The sequence below is a fragment of the Dromaius novaehollandiae genome, chromosome 15 (genome assembly GCF_036370855.1).
Source record: "Dromaius novaehollandiae isolate bDroNov1 chromosome 15, bDroNov1.hap1, whole genome shotgun sequence".
Taxonomy (NCBI): domain Eukaryota; kingdom Metazoa; phylum Chordata; class Aves; order Casuariiformes; family Dromaiidae; genus Dromaius; species Dromaius novaehollandiae.
Genome location: NC_088112.1, coordinates 21,959,481 through 21,977,697, shown reverse-complemented (window position 1 = coordinate 21,977,697; position 18,217 = coordinate 21,959,481). Strand labels below are relative to the sequence as shown.

The 18,217-nt window shown below is 61.7% G+C and overlaps 1 protein-coding gene and 1 long non-coding RNA gene across 3 annotated transcripts in view; one reads left to right on the top strand and one right to left on the bottom strand.

Annotated features, from left to right (window-relative positions):
• The window catches only part of LOC135329989 (uncharacterized), a 41,158-nt gene that overhangs the window by 14,133 nt on the left and 8,808 nt on the right, over positions 1–18,217 (bottom strand). The gene's annotated exons all lie outside the window — the stretch shown is intronic.
• FGF1 (fibroblast growth factor 1) lies at positions 3,382–17,938 on the top strand. The gene is made up of 4 exons (XM_026118153.2): positions 3,382–3,585; positions 13,233–13,422; positions 16,864–16,967; positions 17,047–17,938. Exons 2-4 carry the CDS (start codon positions 13,254–13,256, stop codon positions 17,239–17,241), a joined length of 468 nt encoding a protein of 155 aa, XP_025973938.1. The 5' UTR covers positions 3,382–3,585; positions 13,233–13,253; the 3' UTR covers positions 17,242–17,938.

Here is an 18,217-nt window from a genome sequence, read left to right as displayed (position 1 = left end):
GGGAGCGGCTGCAACGCTGCTGCGGGTCGCTGCTCTCTGGGCAGCCAGCAGCCAGCTGGCGGGAGGCTGGGCCGCACCGCTCCCTGCCAAGGGCCCTGGGGTGCAGCCGGGCCACGGCCGCCAGCTGTGCCCGCCGCCAGCTGTGCCCAGCCCAGGTGGGTGTGCGATCAGCTGTGTGCTGCCAGATGTGTCCCAGCCCTCAGGAGTGCTGCAGCTCCCAGGTGTGCCGCCGATCCCAGCTGTGCGCACCCCCAGCTCTGCCACGGCTGTGCCCCCAGCAGTGCATGCTGCCAGCTGTGAACCCCCAAAGGGGTGAGCTGCCAGCTGTGCTCAGGGGTCCCCAGAGGTGGGTGGACCCTCCCTGTGGTACCCCCTCACGGCGCCCCTTGCAGTGGTGCCTCCCCCTCTCTGCAGGCTCCCAGCTGTGCCCAGTGGTGCCCCCTCACTCTGCCCTCTCCCCGCTGTCCCTTACCCCTTGCCAAGGTGCCCCTCGCCCCACACTGTGGGCTCCCAGCTGTGCCCTGAGGTCCCCCTGATGCACACTCCCTGCTCTTTGCCCCCAGATGTGCCCCCCATATGCTCCCAGCTGTGCCCAGCGGTGCCCCTCGCCCCTGCACTGCGCGTTCCCAGATGTGCCCTCGTCGCACACTCCCAGCTGTTTGCCCCCAGCGGTGCCCCCCTGCGCGCTCCAAGTTCTGCCCCCCGCTCTGTGCGCTCCCAGCTGTACCCAGCGGTGCCCAGCTGTGCCCCCCCCCCCCGCTCTGCGCGCTCCCAGCGGTGCCCAGCTGTGCCCAGCGGTGCGGCGCGGCCCCTGGGCGCCCCCTGGCGGCGCGGCGTGGGAGCCGCTCTGGGCGCAGCCCCGCTCGGGGGCGGCCGGGCAGCAGCCTGGGGCCGGGCGGGGGGGGCGGGGGGGGCCGCTGCCCTTCGCCCCAAACCTCCCCCCCCCCCCCCAAAGCGGCGCTTAACACGCGCGCAGCGGCCTAAGGCAGCGGGTGGCTTCCTGCACTGCGTCCGTACCGCTATCACCTGCGTCGCGTCTGTGCTGCTGTCACCTGTGTCGCGTCTGTGCTGCTGTCACCTGTGTCGCATCTGTGCACAAAATCCCAGGGGAGACGGGAGTCCGCTACCCCGTGCAGCGGTTCACCCACCGCCTCGGGCAGTGAGCACAGGCAGAGGAATCAGGACCGGTTTCCTCAACACGCAGGCCGGGTTTGGGTCAGCAAATGTGCTGTGACAACACCGGACTCGCGAGGACATTTCCTGCGTTTCGGCAGCGCTGCGTCCCGCAGAAGCGCCCCAGCGGGTGCACTGAGCTGCCCCGGCCCCGGCAGCTGCCCCTCGCCTCGGCGGGCGCTGCAAAGCCCCGCTCGCCCGCTGCCTCCTCCAGCAGCAAGGCGAATGGTTATCCAGCCTCCCCTGCCTGCCAGGGGTGCAGCGTGGCCATCCGCACTCGCAGGGCCGGTGCCGGTCCGGCCCCCGCATTCCTGCGTACTGCCCAGGTGCCGAAGCTGTCCGGGAGCCAGCGCGGCCGTGATGCTGCTCCCGCGTTGCCCTTGCTCGGCCGTGCCAGCACTGCCGCTCCGAGGGGAATAACGAAACCCAAACCACGGGATCCTGCGGGTCTTGTTTTGGGTAACAGCCTTGCAGAAGGTCTTGCCTGAAGCATCTCGGTTGCTGGTTTGTGATTTGGGGGGGGAGAGCTGGGGCAGCAGATGAGGAGCTGCAGCGATGCATTAGCACGTGCGTGGGGGCAGGTGGGCGCGTGCCTGCTGGGTGGGAAGCAGCACCTATCACTTCCTCTGTAGTGAATTATTTACTGTGTTTCCCCTGCAGACCAACAGCCTCAGGTCTCCAACCAAAGCCAAAACGCTGCCGACATCGTGGGGCATCGTGAGGGCGTGAGACGAGACAAGGAGAGGCTCAAGCCCCGGGGCAGCGGCTCCCGCACCAGCCAGGGCCGGAGCCAGGCAGCCGGGGCTGCGCCGGGTCGGGGTGGGAGCGTGCCCACGGCGGCATCGGCTGGCAGCCCACGGATAAGGGCTTCAGTTCCCTCGCATGGGAAAATGGAGCAGCGTTTCCCAAAATTCCCGATATCCTAATCCCATTCATCCAGGAGAAATAAGCCAAATTCAGACCCAGTCTTTCCTGGGATTGAGATCCTGAAATGGCAGGAGAAAACGTTGCGCAGCCTTGTTCAGGCTAAGAGGAAACTGCCCATCGGGATGCTGGGGCGGCCTGGAGGCAGCGCGTGCCGTCGCGCACACTGAGAGCAACCCGAACCCGGGGCGGGCTGGTCGCTGCAGATGACCGGCGTGTTTTCGACAAAAGCGCTGACCCCGGCGTCCCTTCGGCCAGGCTTCGCTGGCCAAACACATGGGCTCCGTGTCAGCTGGGAGGGAAAATGTATTATTTTAATCAAGCCTTAGATAACGCTGGGGAAACAACACGCCAAGACGCCGGGGGAGGCAGGCCAAGCCAGACACTTCGCCGTTTGTTGCCTTAGGTGCTATAACTGATTCAAACAGACGTCAAGCTTGCAGCCTGTCTCACCTAGGGCAGGACGTGCCCGCGCTCGCTCACCTCCCTGCTTCCCCGCAGCCACGGTGTGCGGGGACGAGCTGCTCGGTGGCACTGGCGTCAGGACCAGACAGAGCCAAATTCCTCGGGGGAAACACGGTCCTTCGGGATATTGAGCCACGTTTTATCAGGCTGAGAGCACTCTCAAAGCCGCTTCAGCTTTTAAGGCCAAACACTCCCTGCTTGGAGGTGCCACAGGGCTGTTAAGGCAGCGGCGACCGGTTTTAGCATCCTGTGTGTTCGGCGTCCGTCTGGGCACCCCGCATCCCCGGCATTTGTCTGGGCATCCCATGTGCTTGGGGTTCATCCGCATCCCGTATCCTCGGCATTTGTCTGGGCATCCCATGTGCTTGGGGTTCCTCCACATCCCGCATCCTCGGCATTTGTCTGGGCATCCTGCATCCCACGTGCTCGGGGTCCACCTGCATCCCGTGTGCTCGGCATTTCGGCACAGCCAGGTGAACCGGGAGCACGATACCGGTTAGGGGTTATCGCCTCGCCTAGGAAGGGCACTGAAACAGCCAGTGGTTGCACAAAAGGCCACAGAGGTGGGAACGGAAAAGAAAGTAACAGGAACGCTGCTTTTCCTCCGGCTTTCCCCCCCTCCGATCCTGCCTCCCCGCAGTCCCCGTTTCCTTGGCAATGGGAGGCTCAACACAAACAGGAGGCGGCTGGGCTGAGGCCAGCGGCCGCTCGGCATAGCCAGCTGCCCTGCGGAAAGCGCCGGAGCGGCCGTGCGGGTGCCGCACCGCTGCCGTGCCGCAGCCACAGCCGGAGCCGGAGCTGGAGCCAGAGCCAGCTGCCCCCAGCCCCGCTGCCTGCCGGAGACTTTCCCCGTCGCCCCCGGGCTCCGCGGCGCCGAGGGAGGAGAAGCGCGCGGGGAGCAGCCGCGGCCCTGCCACCCTCCTCCCGGCACGCTCCCCGCGGCAGCGCCGGGGCTGCTCGGCTGCCCTCGGCACGAAGACGAGCTCAGCCGGCCGGGCGCAGCCCCCGAGGAGCCTGCGGCGGGTGAGTCGCCCGCGTCGTGCCCAGCGCCCCGGCTTCGGTCGGCGTGTGTGCGCGGGGGGGAGGCGCGTTTCGGGGGATGATGCTGCAATTCCTGGACCGCGGCATCCCGGAGGGACTGGGATGCCTGGTACTGCAGCATCCCGGAGGAGCTGCAATCCCTGGCACCGCAGCATCCCGGAGGGGCTGCGATCCCTGGCACTGCAGCATCCCAGAGGGGCTGCGATCCCTGGCACTGCAGCATCCCAGAGGGGCTGCAATCCCTGGCACCGCGGCATCCCGGAGGAGCTGCAATCCCTGGCACTGCAGCATCCCGGAGGAGCTGTGATCCCTGGCACTGCAGCATCCCGAAGGGGCTGCAATCCCTGGCACTGTGGCATCCCGGAGGAGCTGCGATCCCTGGCACTGCAGCATCCCGGAGGGGCTGCGATCCCTGGCACTGCAGCATCCCGGAGGGGCTGCAATCCCTGGCACCGCAGCATCCCGAAGGGGCTGCAATCCCTGGCACTGTGGCATCCCGGAGGAGCTGCAATCCCTGGCACCGCAGCATCCCGAAGGGGCTGCAATCCCTGGCACTGTGGCATCCCGGAGGAGCTGCAATCCCTGGCACCACGGCATCCCGGAGGGGCTGCGATCCCTGGCACCGCGGCATTCCGGAGGGGCTGCAAGATGCGGATGCCCGAGCCGTGTCCCATGGCAGTGCGGCGTGGAGCATCCTCTCCCGCAGCACATCTGCCCCGGAGCCGGGGTGGGGGTGGGAGACGCAGCCCTCTGCCCGCAGGGGCCCTTGCAGAGCAGGGAGCACTTTCCTCCAAGGACAGTTTTAGGATGTCGGAAATATTTCCCTACCCGACTTGGCCAAAACCCCCAAACCTTGCAAACGTCTCTAGGCTGCTGTGCCTGGGGAGAAGAGAAGGGTTCAGGGAGTGGATGTTTCATTTCAATTAGTAATTTTAAACTTACTGCCAATTTACATAAAGCTTTTGACAAAAGACTGAACCGGAGCCAGAATACACAAAGCATTTTAAATTGCAGAGCACACTATTTGGACCATTCGGGAACTTTTTTCCAAATAGGAAATTTGTTTAAATGAGACATTACTATAAAGCGGTTCATTTCTGATGGAAAAAAGTGTTTCCTTTCTTAAAAAAAAAAAAAAAGTGCTTAAACCTGCTCTAGCCAGGGGTCTGAGTACTACTGACCAGCTCCATCGCTTTCAACTCGCATAGGATTTTGCGTGGCAGCACCGGCGCCCATCGTTCCCGTCCCCTCCTCGCCCCCGGGCAGGGACGCTGGCCGCGTTTCGGTCTATATTTGGCGTCCCCGGGCCGGCCTAGGCAGCAGTTAGCAGCTCGCGGCAGAGGTGTAATGAGGCGTTAGGGCTAGCGCGCGGCCCGCGCCGGTAATAGCCGCGGCGGCGTTATTTCGGGCTCCTCTTCTCCCTCCTGCAGCTGCAGCCGTCCCAGAGCGGCCCCAAAGCTCCACCTGAAATAGTTGTTTGCTCTTTGGAAGCCAAGTCAAAGATTACCAAAAAAAAAAAAAAAATTAGCACTTATAAAGGAGCTTTTCTTCCCCCGATAGCAAAGACGGGTATTTTCAGGGGAGAGGAATCTGGTTGGGACGAGGGAATGTATCTGCTCCTCAGCCGGGGTGCAGGAACGGGAGGCTGCGAGGAGCGGTGCCGAAAGGCGACAATTAACAACAGCTCAACCCAAAAGCGTCACCGGCCCAAGGCGACAATTAACATTAGGTCGACCCAAAAGCGTCACCGGCCGCCTCGCCGGGCCGCAGCGCACAGGGACGGGCACCGCTGCCCCAGCGCCGGCTCCTCCCGGCCCAGCTGCCCCCTTCTCCTGGCTTCTTGCACTAAAAAAGTCTTGGTAGCGGGTCCTTACGTGGGAGCACCCGGCGCGGGGGTCTGCGCTCCGAGCCAGCCGCGGCCCCGCGAGCGCGGTGACACGGGCAGCTCCGGGTCAGTCTTACACAGCACGCAAAAACCCACCATTAGGGCGTTTTTAGAAATCTTATATTAAATTTTTGAAAGTGCATGCAAACCATGAGCGCTTGAGCTAAAGGCCTGACCGAGTGCTTTTAAAAAAACCGAACAACAACTCACAATAGAAACCTCTTCGCAGCAGAAATTCTGGAAAGCAGTTCAGCGGAAGAGACGGGGACTGTGGCTTTGTCGGGGCATCTCCGCCCCAGCGGCCTGAGCAAATGCACTAATCCTCCCTCAGCTCCCCTGTTCGTTCAATCAGAAAAATGCCTGAAGCAGCATTTCGCAGTAATATCAGTTAATATTTTTGCCGCGTTTCCAACATCAGCGTCTCTTATTGCAACGCCGTTGTTGGAGACCGAAAGCAGATGTCGAGGCCTCGCAAGCCGGTCCCCGGGGGAGCGGAGGGAAGGGGCGGCGAGGGGTGCCGCGGCCCTGGCGGGCGGGCGATGCCGGACGGGGGGGAGATTCCCACGGCGCCGCTCCCTCGCTGTGCCGGGGTTTCTAACCCTTCCAGGGAATTTCAGATCAAACCAAGCTAAAAATAGCAAATTTTTAATCTGGCTAAAAACCCCAGCCAGCAGAAGCCGGTTTTCTGGGCAAAGCCTCCCCGGGGAGAGGGCGGCAGGTCCTGCTTGCACCCCGCGGGCACGGGGACGGCGCGGGCGCTGCGCCAGCCCCAGCGCTGAATTTGGCCCTTGGGCTCGTCCTCGCGTGCCGTTGCCGGCCGCAGTCTAGACCCGCGGCTCAGACGTGACTCACCGCCTTGCTGGGCTTAAAAAGCCCGTCCCGACCTCTGACTTTTACTTTAATTTGTACTTTAAGGGTAGAAACCTGGTGCCGCTTTGGGAAGCCGCCCCCCTCCAGGTGCGCCTCGGGGGCCTACGCGGCCCTTCCCGGCCCCCTCCGGGCACGGGGAAAGAGCCGGAGTGCCGAGCTGGCCGCTTCCCACGTTTGCCGTCGCTCCCGGAGCCCGGCCGGCCCGGCAGACGCCCCTGCTTTCTCCGGAGACGGCACCCATCAGTCTGGTTTATACATACGGATATAAGTCAGAGGGCTGCGTGTTCCACCAGCATTCCCACCTCCAAGCTTTGATTTTAGGTCAAATCTTGGACATAAACCTTGGAAAGCATTTGATGTTCAATGAAATTGGTCCCGTCTCCCGCTCCCCTAACATGCATCTCGCTGGAGGGGCTGCGAGGAGCTGGCTCCCCGGGCAGGACGCGGACACAGCATTCCCGGGAGCTGGCTGCACCCGGGAGCCGCCACCCTGGCGCTTCCTTTCGCTCGGTTGGGCTCAGCTTGGGTTTTCCCCCCACTGATGAGGTTGTAGGACCAGCACGAGCTGTCACCGACGTCCCCGCTGTGGGCAGACCTCCCTGGGAACGGCTTTCCACCCAGCCAGACCTGGAAGCGCCTGGGGCGAGGGCATCGGGCACGAGGAGCATCCCTGCATCCTTGGTCGGTGCCTGCTTGGGAGCCAGAAGCCCAAAGCCCGGGATGCCTCCATGGAAAAACGCTCCGGCCTCGGCAGCCGACGCTCATCAGATATTTAAAACCGCAGCCATCCCTCCTGGGACGCCCTTTTCTGAGGTGGTTTCTTGTTTACCGAGATGGGAAAGGTGGAGCAGCCTCCAGGGAAAGGTCACCTCGCCCGGGACGCGCCGCGATGGAAAACAGCAAGCGGATGCTGGCAGGGAGGCGGCCCGGGAAGGGCCGAGTCGCCGCGGACCTCGTCACAGCCGCCGCTGCCTCCGGGCCGGAGCAGGAGCAGGAGCGCGGGCAGAGCGGCAAATTATTATTTACCACTAACTGCATGAAAGATGCTCAATTATCAAGGTCTTCACTTCTCATCTAAGACATTGATTTGAGTCTTATAGGGTCCGTGGTGGCCATAAAGGACAACGAGGTCACGCGGTCTTGCTGTACATCAGCAATAAGTGCAGCTGCCTGGGGTGGGGGTTGCTGACCGTCTCATCTGCTTGTGCCAAGACCCAGCTTGCAGCTCGCCCTGCTCCGGCGGGGCACGGCCTCCGGCTCCGGCACCGCCACGCTCCCGGGATGCTCCCGTGCGCCGCAGTGCCGCCCTGCACGGCCCTGCAAACCACTCAGATAAGAAAACGGGTATTTATTGGAGAATTTTCCTGGTGGCACAATTAGTAACTCAGGCGTGTGTTAGACGGGTATTGAGCAACAGCGTGCACGGGAAAACACAGCTCAAGGGCTTTCCTCCAGCAGATAAAGCAGGGTGAGCAGCGACGGCTATTAGGCACCAGGTTTAAAGTCCGCTGCAGAATCCTTCCAGCCAGTTTCCCTGAGAACTGGACAGGACGAGCTACATGTTCCTTAGACAAATGGTTTAGAGTGGGCGTAATTAACTCCCTGCACGTTTTCAGGGCAGTAAATCAATGCTGAGCTTATGGCGAACCCAGAAACCGATAGTTGCACAGGGACGGTGCACCGAGCCCGAACCAAGCCCGGCCCCAGCCCGGGAGCCTGAGCCAAGCCTTAATCCAGGCTGGCCGCTCTGCAGAGGCCCGGCTGGAGGGGGGGTTCCATCCAGCACCGCGGGAACATCCCTATTTCCAGTCTGCTCTCCCATTTCAGCCTCACACCTGATTAGCAATGGCACCGGGCCACCAGCCCGGCTTCGCCCGCAGAGCTGCCCTGCCAGCGGGCACGCGTTTGCATCCTCCGCTCCCGCACGCCCCAGAGCAAGGCAGAGCCTTTCCCGTGCCAGCAGCAAACACTTTCGGCGCTGGTGACCCATTGCTTTTTACAGTGTTCCTTGTCATCTCCCGCCCGAGGAACCGAGGTGCAGGGAAGCAAAGCTGGCCAAAGCCCCAGCGAGCGAGCGCGCACTGCGGGCGAGCGCCCGGACCCCAACCCGCAGCCCCCGCTCGGGCCTGGCCTCCAGCGCCGGGATGGGCTGGAGCTGCCGGTGCCGAGCGCGTTGCCAGCTCCGGACAGAGCAGCCTTTGTCAGCAAGCGCCGTAAACTATTGCCTTGAGAAAGAACCGCTCTCTAACCGGGAAGGGAGGGAGCTGGGGGAGCGGGATGGAGAGCAGCAGCCGCCCGCCCGCCCGCCCACCGGCTCCTTGCAGCGGTCCAGCAATGCCGTCATCCCGCGCTGCAAAGCCCAAAGGTGTCCTCCACCGCGGCAGCGTATCTTCCACTGCAGCCTCAGCCGGCGGAGCAGCTTTTCCGACTCCCCGTCCAGGGTGATCTTTCCGTCCGGGAGGGCCCCGACATCTGGTTTGCGTTGGGAGCCGGCGAGCGCAGCTGGGGCCGTGGGATGCGCGGCTGCGCACGGGTGTGCGGGCTGCGCCGGCCCCGGGGCCGAGACCCTCCCGGCACTGCCACGGAGCCAGTGGGACCTCCACGGAGCCGGTGGGACCTCCAAGGAGCCAGCAGGACCGTCGCGGAGCTGGCGGCAGCGGGCCGGGGGCGGAGGGCTGGGAGCGGCTGGGGCGCAGCTGGGGAGCGGAGCATCGCCGCCTTCTCCCCTCTCCCCGCGGACGCTGTCGGCCTGCCAAGATGCGGCACCAGCCGCCCTGGCTCCAAAGAGGAGCCTGGAAACCGTGTGCGGCTTTGAGACAAAACCTGCAGCAATTCACTTGTCTGCACCCCAAAACGCGGCTCGGGTCGTCGCCTGCGCAAGCCAGACAGAGGCTAACGTGGGGCTGGGAGGGCATAAACCGGGCAGGATCGGGCCCAGCGACCCTATTTCTGCCCCGCAAAGAGGGGCTGGGAAAGGCCCGCCAGCGGTACGAGGTGCCTCTTTCACCTTATTCCCCGGTGCCATCATTTATTTTTTAATGCTGCCTTTAAGGGAGGATGAGAAAAGGGACCGGTCAAACTCCTGCCACGGTCAGCAGCGGGAATCACCCTTCACCGTCCTGCTGGGACCGAACGCAGGTTTTCCCTCAGTGTCACCTTATCGCGATGCTCCCGACTGTTGGTCACCAGCCTCTTCTCAGCCAAGGACACGGTCACCCTTGCCACCAGGGTTAACGCTTCAGTAAACCGCGGAAGGTTTTATGTTCACACTCCTTTCTGTTTTACCTGAGGGAATCCCATGGGACGACTGTGTTTCCAGGTCCTGGCAGAGAAGGGATGGTGACTCTGGGCATTCGTTAAATTAATCCCTGCAGTTTTGGCCACACTTTGTACTGCAAATTCCACTTGTAAAGGGCAGAACCCGGCTGAGCGATGTTTCACCAAGCAGCTAATCCTGTCACTAGAGATAAAAGTGGCAGCTTACCAAAACCCTTGCTGGAAAAAACACGGTGCTTTCTGCCGATACGCACAAAGTTACCTGCATTTAGCGTATGCTCTGCCTAATCCTGTACTAGCTGCCTCCGAGGATGCGCAGTCCCAGGCATCACCGGCCCGCGGTAAAGCACGGCTGCGGGTTTCACCCGGCCCGTCCAGGTTCGGCCCCTTCCCCGACGCTCGGGAGGGCTTTCCCGGCACGGAGACACGCTGGTGAACCCCCGCGAGCAGGGTCAAGGGGATTTACCCGGGAGCAGAGGTCCCAGCCAGCAGCAGCGGGAGCCTGAGCCAGCCACAAGCCGAGCAAGGAGAGCTCGGCCGGCTCCTCCGAAGGGAAAGCTGTGCCGGGGCGGGCAGCGTTTCCAGCTGGGGGGCCCTGGAGACGGCCTTTCCCGGGACACGCAGCGCCCAGGAGCAGCACGCCTGGGAAAGGTTTCTATTTTCCAAGCAAAGAGAAGAAAGAGAGAGACGTCCAACTGCCTGAGCTGCAGCACTAGACCTGATTTTCACAAGAATATCAAAGGCAAAACGCAAGCAGCTCCTGGGCTGTTCTGCCAGCGCCGACATGCAGAGCCGGAGCCTCAGCGCTTCGGAAATGCATTGCCTGTTGCAACCGCTCCGCAGCCTCGTGCGCAGCATCCACGCTCCCGGGAAGCGCCTGCGGGTGGAAGGGGGAAGGGGAACCGGGCTGGATCACAGCTGGGTTATATGCACTGGTGCAAATGTCCTTCTTGCTGTGACGGAGAAAATGGCCCTTTGCAAAGCGAAACCAGTCCCAGTGCTTCCACTGAGCTCCCTGGGGCCCAATGCAGGAGACGCCAACCCCATGAGAGAGGTCTGACAGCACCGTGAGCAAATCCTGGGATGGCCGTGTCTCTTTGGAGCTTTCCGCCTGCTCTCTATGGGATGATCTAAGCGACAGTTGTTATTAACGGCACTTTTCATCCATGCATCCAGACTCGTGCCAAAGCCGTGCTCAACGCAGGCTGCCGGAGCGTTTCTTCCCGCTGCCCTGTGGAGCATCGCCCAGCTCATTTCACCGCAGCCGACGCGCCGCAGCCGGAGGTTTCCGGGGCGCTGGGGACGGTCTGTGTGCGAACCAGCAACCCAGACGTGCAGAAATCCCGCGGCCCATTAGCAGCCCCCCGGCTGCCAAAACCTCTCCAACACCGTCTTTGTGGAGCGAGCAAAGGAGCCAACAGGACTTTCTGTCTAGCGAAGCCTGTACTGGTTTGGAAGTGGGAAATGGAGAGGACCTCACTTATTTCCCATTGCCCCCAGTGCACCGGCCTCCCGGCCCAGCTGGCCCCCCGGCCGGCCGCGAGACCCCCAGAGCTCAGGGATTAGGCGATTCATCGCAGTGGCGATTTTTTTTCTCGCGTTCCCAAGCTCCAACCCGCAGCACGTGACTCCCTGACTCCCTTCCTTTGCTCCCCGGGCTGCAACGCCAGGTTGCAGGGAGGCTCTTCCAAACAGCTGCTGCCCGCAGCCCGCGAGCCCTGGCGCAGGAGGGGTGCGTCGGCTGTAGCTGACCTGGAGTTCACAGCGAATCCAGCCCACCTGACAGAGTCACCCAGCCGGGCAGTTACTTAAACACGGGAAAACACCCAAAATAAAGGGGAAAAGTGCATTGCTCGGGGTGGGAGGGAAGAGGTGAGCCCCTGCGCACAGCTGGGCTACGAGCACCGAACAGCCGCCGCGGTGCGATGTCTCTTGGCTTAGCATCTTGCCAATAGTTTTCTATTCCCCTTTGAGCTGCTTAATCGTTTTGTTGGGCTCCTACTCAAAAAAGCAAGTAGTTATGCAGTGCTTGGTCCAGGGTCTCTCTCTCTCGCTCGCTTTTTCGCCCCCCCAAACCCTGACCCGTCCTGCCCGGGGTCTGACCGCGGGGCCGCGAGCGGGGCTGCGTGCGGGCTGCCAGCTACGCGGCCGTAGGAGTGCGGGAACGGCAGCAGCATTTAGCAAGGGGAGACAACGCGAGTGGAAAACAGCGGTCATCCAGCCTCTCTTGCGGAGGGAAAGGCAGCTGGCGAGCACCAAACACCGCCTAAAAATAGCAGGAAAAAAACCTTCAAGGGAAAACAGGAAAGTGAAGAAACAATCCCCAAATTTCCAACATAGCCGCTCTGTTGAAGCGATCCACGGAGGCTCGAACGTCCGGACGCTGAAGCGAGTGAGGCATCGCCGGCCGCAGCTCGCTCCGGCCGCAGCCGGTTTTGGAGCTCTCGGCTTGGGGGCTGCTTCCCGCTTCCAGGTGCCGTCGGCCCGGGAGATCTCGGAGCGCCTTTCACGCTCGGTACGGGTTTAAGGAAAGCTTTAGTTCTGGTAAGCGACGTGATGCCGCGGTCTCGGATTAGCTCTCGGTGAAGCACCGAGGCTTTACGCACCGGCTGCGCGGCTCGGAGGTGGGTGCTCGGGGCCGGCCGGGGGGCATCGACACCCCGCGCGCGGCGAGGAAGACGCGGCTGCTCGGCGGGAAGCAGCGCGGGGAGCGGGGGCTCTGCTCCCGACCACGGCGTCCAGGCCGGGCGGCACGGGGCCAGGGCAGTCCTTAACATCTCCCAGGTCGCTCTCCTGGGGTATATATAGAATACTAGCTCCATCCTGATGCAACAGCGTTACAACTCAGTGCTAAAAACACGTTTTTATAGTGTATAAAGAGTATAAGTATAAACAAACAATGAGTATATACTATTTCCCATAGTATAACTATGGGAAAAAATGACATTTAAAGTCATTTCCTGCATCTAGATTCACATGATGCCCTGTGTTTTTCTGTTCATAAACCCTCTTCTCTACAAGCACTGAGGAACTCGGTATACGAAGGACAGCAACCAAAGACGTGCTTTCAATTTTGAGCATTTTTGCTGAGCCTGGCAAGGGCGCAGAGGTGTGATATAAGCTAGATGCAGCAATGCATTACTTTGTATGCTATTGCACAGTGTTTGGGTAAGTCTCCTGCTTACTGGTAACCCGAATTACAGCCAGACCGGTGCCCAAGCAGCGAAAGCCTCCTCTCCCCCTTGCTATCTCCCCCAATATCTGAGTTTTGCCCTGCTCTGAAGCGTGTGCATGCCCTGCGCAGGTGCGGTGCAGAGCACCAAGCCGTGCAGCAGCGTTGGCTGCCTCGCGCGCGCTGCGTGTGCAACGCCCCGTGCCAGCCCTGCCTGCGGGTCGTCATAGCGCAGGGAGCTGCTGCCTCGCGTGGGCTTCAGCCGGGCACTGGGTGGTTTTCCAGCGGTTTTCTTTTTTTTTGGGGGGGCGGGGGGGGTGTATAATTTTAGTCCGTGCGTCAATAGAGAGCAGCACCTCCGGGCCCCGCCGCCCTAGAAAAGCGCGGGGGCGGCGCGGAGCTGAGCTGCTGCTGCCTCTCTTGCAGCCGTGAAGCCCCGGCATCGCGATGGCAGAGGGGGAGATAACCACCTTCGCCGCCCTCACCGAAAAATTCGACCTGCCGGCGGGGAACTACCAGCAGCCCAAGCTGCTGTACTGCAGCAACGGGGGCCACTTCCTGCGCATCCGCCCCGACGGGCGCGTGGACGGCACCAGGGACCGCGGCGACCTGCACAGTAAGCGCGCGGGGCTCGGCGGGCGGTGGGGTGCTCGCCCCCCTCGCTGCCGAGCGCGGGACCGGGGCCCGCTGCCCTGCATGCAGGACGCGTTTTCTCCGTGCATTTTGCACGCACTGTGCTCTGGGCTTCGGGTAACTCCCTTTCCCCTTAAACAGCAAGATACGGTGCTGCGGGATGCAAAAGTCCCGTAGTGGCAGAATCAGCCTAAAGCAAGCTGCTTTGCGATTTACGGCTTTAAACCCCCACCCGTTTTACCATGCACGGTTTTTTCTGAAAACAAGTACAGCTTGCAGTGCCCTGCATCGGTTGCTGCACGCTCCCTGTGCTCCTGCCGGGACAAGGTTTTGGGGGTGAGCGGAGCTCCCGCTGTGGCCAGTTGCCCCTCACAGCCGGCCTGGGACGCCAGGCCACGCGGACACCCACGCTTGCCTTCCCGTGCCTTTCTGGCAGCCCCTTCCTTCTCCAGAAGCTGCTTAAGAAAAGGCTCCCCAGGGCTGGCAGGACTCTTCTGCCGAAACACGGCTTTGGCCTGGAGCGGCTCCGGGTGCTCCCGCGGGAACCGGGCTGCACCACGCACACCTGCACGTCGGAGCGGGACCGTTCGCTCGCGGAAGGGCCGCCGAGGCCCCGGGAACCAGCAGCCAAGCAGAGGTGGTCGTTCACTCCCCGGAGGTGCCTGCAGATCTGCTCATCTGGTTTTCCCCGGGGAAGCAAGTCCTGGCTGGAGACCGAGCTTGCAGCTGTACATTGTTTGCAATCCTTTAGCAAAGCTCGTTATTGCTACAAAGCTTCCTTCTCTCTTTCTCTGCTGATTTTTTCCCCTTTCTTTAAAAGCAGCCTTCACTTTTCTAAGACAAGGCCGCCGTTCTGCAGTTCTCCCCGGTGCCGCGATGCTCTCAGGGGACCACACGTGATCTGAGCATCCTGCCCCTATTCAGCCCGCCCTTGGATGGGCTCAGGGACTGATCATGCATTTGTACCATTCTTTCTAATATTTTTTTAATGCGTGATTAGAGCTGGTCTTGCATTTGCCTGGCTTTGGTCTTCTGAACAGCTCTGAGCCTGCGGAAAATGACTATTTGCCTTATGAATCGCGCGTAGCGTGTGCTCCTGTAGCCTCCACCCATCGCACGATGTCTTTCCTAACCCCATCCTTGCTCTTAGCGCTCTGTTTGCGCTGCTTTTATCCATTGCAGGTAGAAAAACAGACTGCACGGAGTTTGCTCTGTGTTGGTCTGCACCAGACAGACCTCTGGAAAAGCAAGGTGACGTTGCCCAGCGTAGACACTAATGGCTTCATGTAGAGCGCTGGCGAACTGACTCTGGTTGCCGCTTTGCAGTTCTCCTGCCACGTTCAGCGCTACCGTCCCAAAGTGCTGCAGATCACCCGACACAGGGCAAACACTGACCATTAATAACACCGTGCTGCACGGCCAGAAGAGATGCACGCTTGTCTTGTCCCGTAGTTTCCCGCATCGCTGGAGACCCTGCAAGCGCTTTCCCTCTCCCCGACCGGAGCAAACCCACCCCACGGCCCGGCACGCGGAGGGAGATGGCTTCGCCTTTGCGATCCCCCAGCCTTAACATCTGCTCTCTCCATTCCCAGCACGACCCTCGCCTGAACTACGTGCATGCCACAGCCTGGGCACCGACTGGGATGAGACTGGGATCCACTGGGCTCGAATCTGGCTAGAAAGAGGGGTTGGGAGCAGCCGCATTTGCTTTGCAGCTTCTAAGAAAAGCGCTTTTTCCCTTGAAACCACAGACGTACGTGTGGTTTTCTCCCCCGCAAGCTTAACCCTCCTCCTTGCTGTTGCGGTTGCAAAGAGAGGCAGTTTGGAGCAGGGTGCAGCTGCAGGGGCCACTTACGCCCGCGCGCGGGCCGCGGCCGGAGGACGATGACCTCAGGCTGCGTAAACACGGCGGCGGGCAGCAGCGTCTGGCCGGACTCGGCAGCACGCCAGCACCGGCGACCCTGCACGGGGAGGGATGCGGGAGCCACCCATGCCCCCGCACGGCGCTTGGCTTCTGCATCCCGTTCCACCTGAGCATCCCGGATCCGTCCTTTCACCCCAAATTGTCTTGTCGGGCACGAGCCGCAAACCTGGGGAGGACGGCTAATGAGAAATTAAAAACTCAAATCAGCCTAGGCCTCGGGGTCCAGACGATCACCAGCACCTTCCCTGCAGCACCTGGGCATCTCCCGCTCTCACCGCGGAAGGAGCAGGAACCTCGCCCGCGCGTCTCGGAGCATCGTGGATGGGGCCCACGCTCCCTTCCAGAAACACGCCTCTGCCCAGCCTTATTTTCCCTGTTTCCTCCCATTACTCATGGGGGGAAAATACCTGCATAGCCCTGCAAAAAGCATAAGGGCCCATGCATGGGGTCCCTCCCGTCCCCTGCTGCCTCCCGCTTCCCCGCATTTCTGCTGCTGGCCGGAGCCCCTCGTCCCTCTGCCCCGGCAGGTTTTAGGCCAGTGCTGTAACTCCTCTCCTGCTTCCCGTTTTCCCCGGTTCTCCTTCTCCATGGCTGCATCCGAGGACTGCGGCATCCAGCCGATGAAGAACCTGAACCACAGCAGCAAATATCCCCCAGGGCCAGGGGCTTCTGCCACGCCGAGAGGCGATACTACCTTTTACCTCGTCCGGACGAGGATAAAGTAAAAAGCAAAGGAAGGATTTGGACCGGGGACATCCTTCGTGCTCCAGGCACACCAACCTAAACGCTCCCGTTACGGGTCTCCGTGGTACGAGCACGGGGAAACAGGCTGCCTGGAGGCTGGGCACGGCGCTTTGGACTGGCTCGGCTTTCCCAAGTCCCGTTCTTGGGGAAATCACGTTCTCCGCACACGCCGAAGCGGCCGATGAGTCGTCCGGGCTTTGCCGTCCCCGTCGCAGCCGGGGCGCGGGAGCTCTCAAGGGAAGCGCGACAGCACGTCCCTCCCAAAGCCGCTTCCAGCAGAACGCCTCTTCCCAAGTGTTTCTTGATCAACGTATTAATCAAGAACTAGAGCCAGGTTTTAACCTTTCTACTCCGCTTTTTAGCCCCAAAGTTCCTGCAGAAGCGGCCCTGCCGGCTCCCCCCTGCTCTGCATCTCAAGCTGCTTTTGCATAGCCAACTCCCTAAGTGTCTTGTCAAAACCACATGAGAAATTTGTAAATTAGAGCCAGAATTAACCCCCCGATCTCCTGTGTCCCATTCCAGCGCCCTAGCAAGCAGACCGACCTTCCTTTGATGTCAAATAAGGAAAAAATTGGGTTTTGGCTCCCAAAAGGTGGCTGTGGGGTTCCTTTGAAGGAGCGGGCGCGAGGCGGTGTTTTCCCGCGTGCGTACGGCCCTCCAGCAGCTTCGACACCTCGCTGGCAACATCTTTTTTTTTTTCCTCCTCTTCTTCTCCTCTTATTCTCGTTTTTGCCGCTGTTCTGTTTTCCCTGGCAGTCCGGCTGCAGCTCAGCGCGGAAAGCGTGGGCGAGGTGTACATACGGGGCACCCAGTCCGGGCAGTACCTGGCCATGGACACCAACGGGCTCCTCTACGGCTCGGTGAGTGGCGGGGGGGGCACGGCGCTGGCGGGGGGGGGGTAAATAACCAAATAACGCCGTTTACCCCACTCTTCCGCAGCGGCTGCCGAGCGACGAGTGCCTGTTCCTGGAGCGCCTCGAGGAGAACCACTACAACACCTACGCCTCCAAGAAGCACGCCGATAAGCGCTGGTTCGTCGGCCTGAAGAAGGACGGCCGCAGCAAAGCGGGGCCGCGGACGCACGGCGGCCAGAAGGCCATCCTCTTCCTCCCGCTGCCCGCGGCCGCCGAGTAGGGGCCCCGCGGAGCCGCTCGGCCCCGCGCCCTCCTTCCAGCCCCGCCGGCGGGGAGCCCGGCGCCCGCGGTGCCCCTCACCGTGTCGTCCCGGCTCAGTGATGCTCTCCGGCTCCTTGGTACCTGGCTTCCCACGTATCCGCCAGCCGCGCCGATACCACGCCGTCGCGTGAGAGCCTGGCAAGAAATCCCTGCAGATCTCGTCTTTGCATCCAGCCAAACTAGCACCAGCCAAAAGCCCTCGGCCCCAGGCGACTCATCCCTCCCGACAACACGAGCACTGCTGTACTTCGTGCTAACGCCTGCTGTATGTGGTTTATATTTATTAAGTGAATCTGCCTCCTCGGCGATGTGCCCGTAAGCCGCCCCGGGCAGCCAGAGCCGGCCCCGCTCGCTGGGTGCAGAGCCCCAGCAGCTCCCGATGCGCCTGCAAGCCCAGAGCCTCCAGTTTCGGACTGACCCTTCCCGGCGATATCGCATCCAACCAAAGAGAGGAGGTTTACCCAGCGGTGCCACCGGAGCTGCCACCGCGGGCAGGCACACGGGACCCTCATGCCCTGCAACGGGGCGGCGTCGCCCCGCAGCCGTACGGCAAATCCCTGCAACCGCAGAGCGGCCGCCCGGCTGCTTTGGACCGAAGCTGTACATAAGATGTGCTGCTGTAGTGGCAGAGTAATAAAGTTTGATAGGGACTAGTGCAGCACGGTGCGTTTGCTCGTGAATCAGAGAAGCTTCAGTAAAAACGTGCAAATCCCCCCAGGATTGGGAGCGGGCTGCGATGTCCCTCTGCCGCCGGGGTAAGAGCGCAAAACCCCAGCGCCGAGACGGCGGCAGCAGCCGCAGGGCACTGGGGACCCCGGCCTCGAGCAGGATGCACCACAAGCTGCAGCCGGACACGCGGAAAAAATCCGGGAAAACCAGGATTTCCCATAGCTCAGGTGCCCAAACCCAGCGCTCCTGCTTTTTAGCGCTCGGCT

Coding starts and splice junctions, on each gene's coding strand:
- FGF1 (XM_026118153.2), top strand. CDS start 13,254: ATGGCAGAGGGGGAGATAACCACCTTCGCCGCCCTCACCGAAAAATTC. Junction 13,423..16,863: donor GGACCGCGGCGACCTGCACA/GTAAGCGCGCGG, acceptor TTTCCCTGGCAG/TCCGGCTGCAGCTCAGCGCG. Junction 16,968..17,046: donor ACGGGCTCCTCTACGGCTCG/GTGAGTGGCGGG, acceptor ACTCTTCCGCAG/CGGCTGCCGAGCGACGAGTG.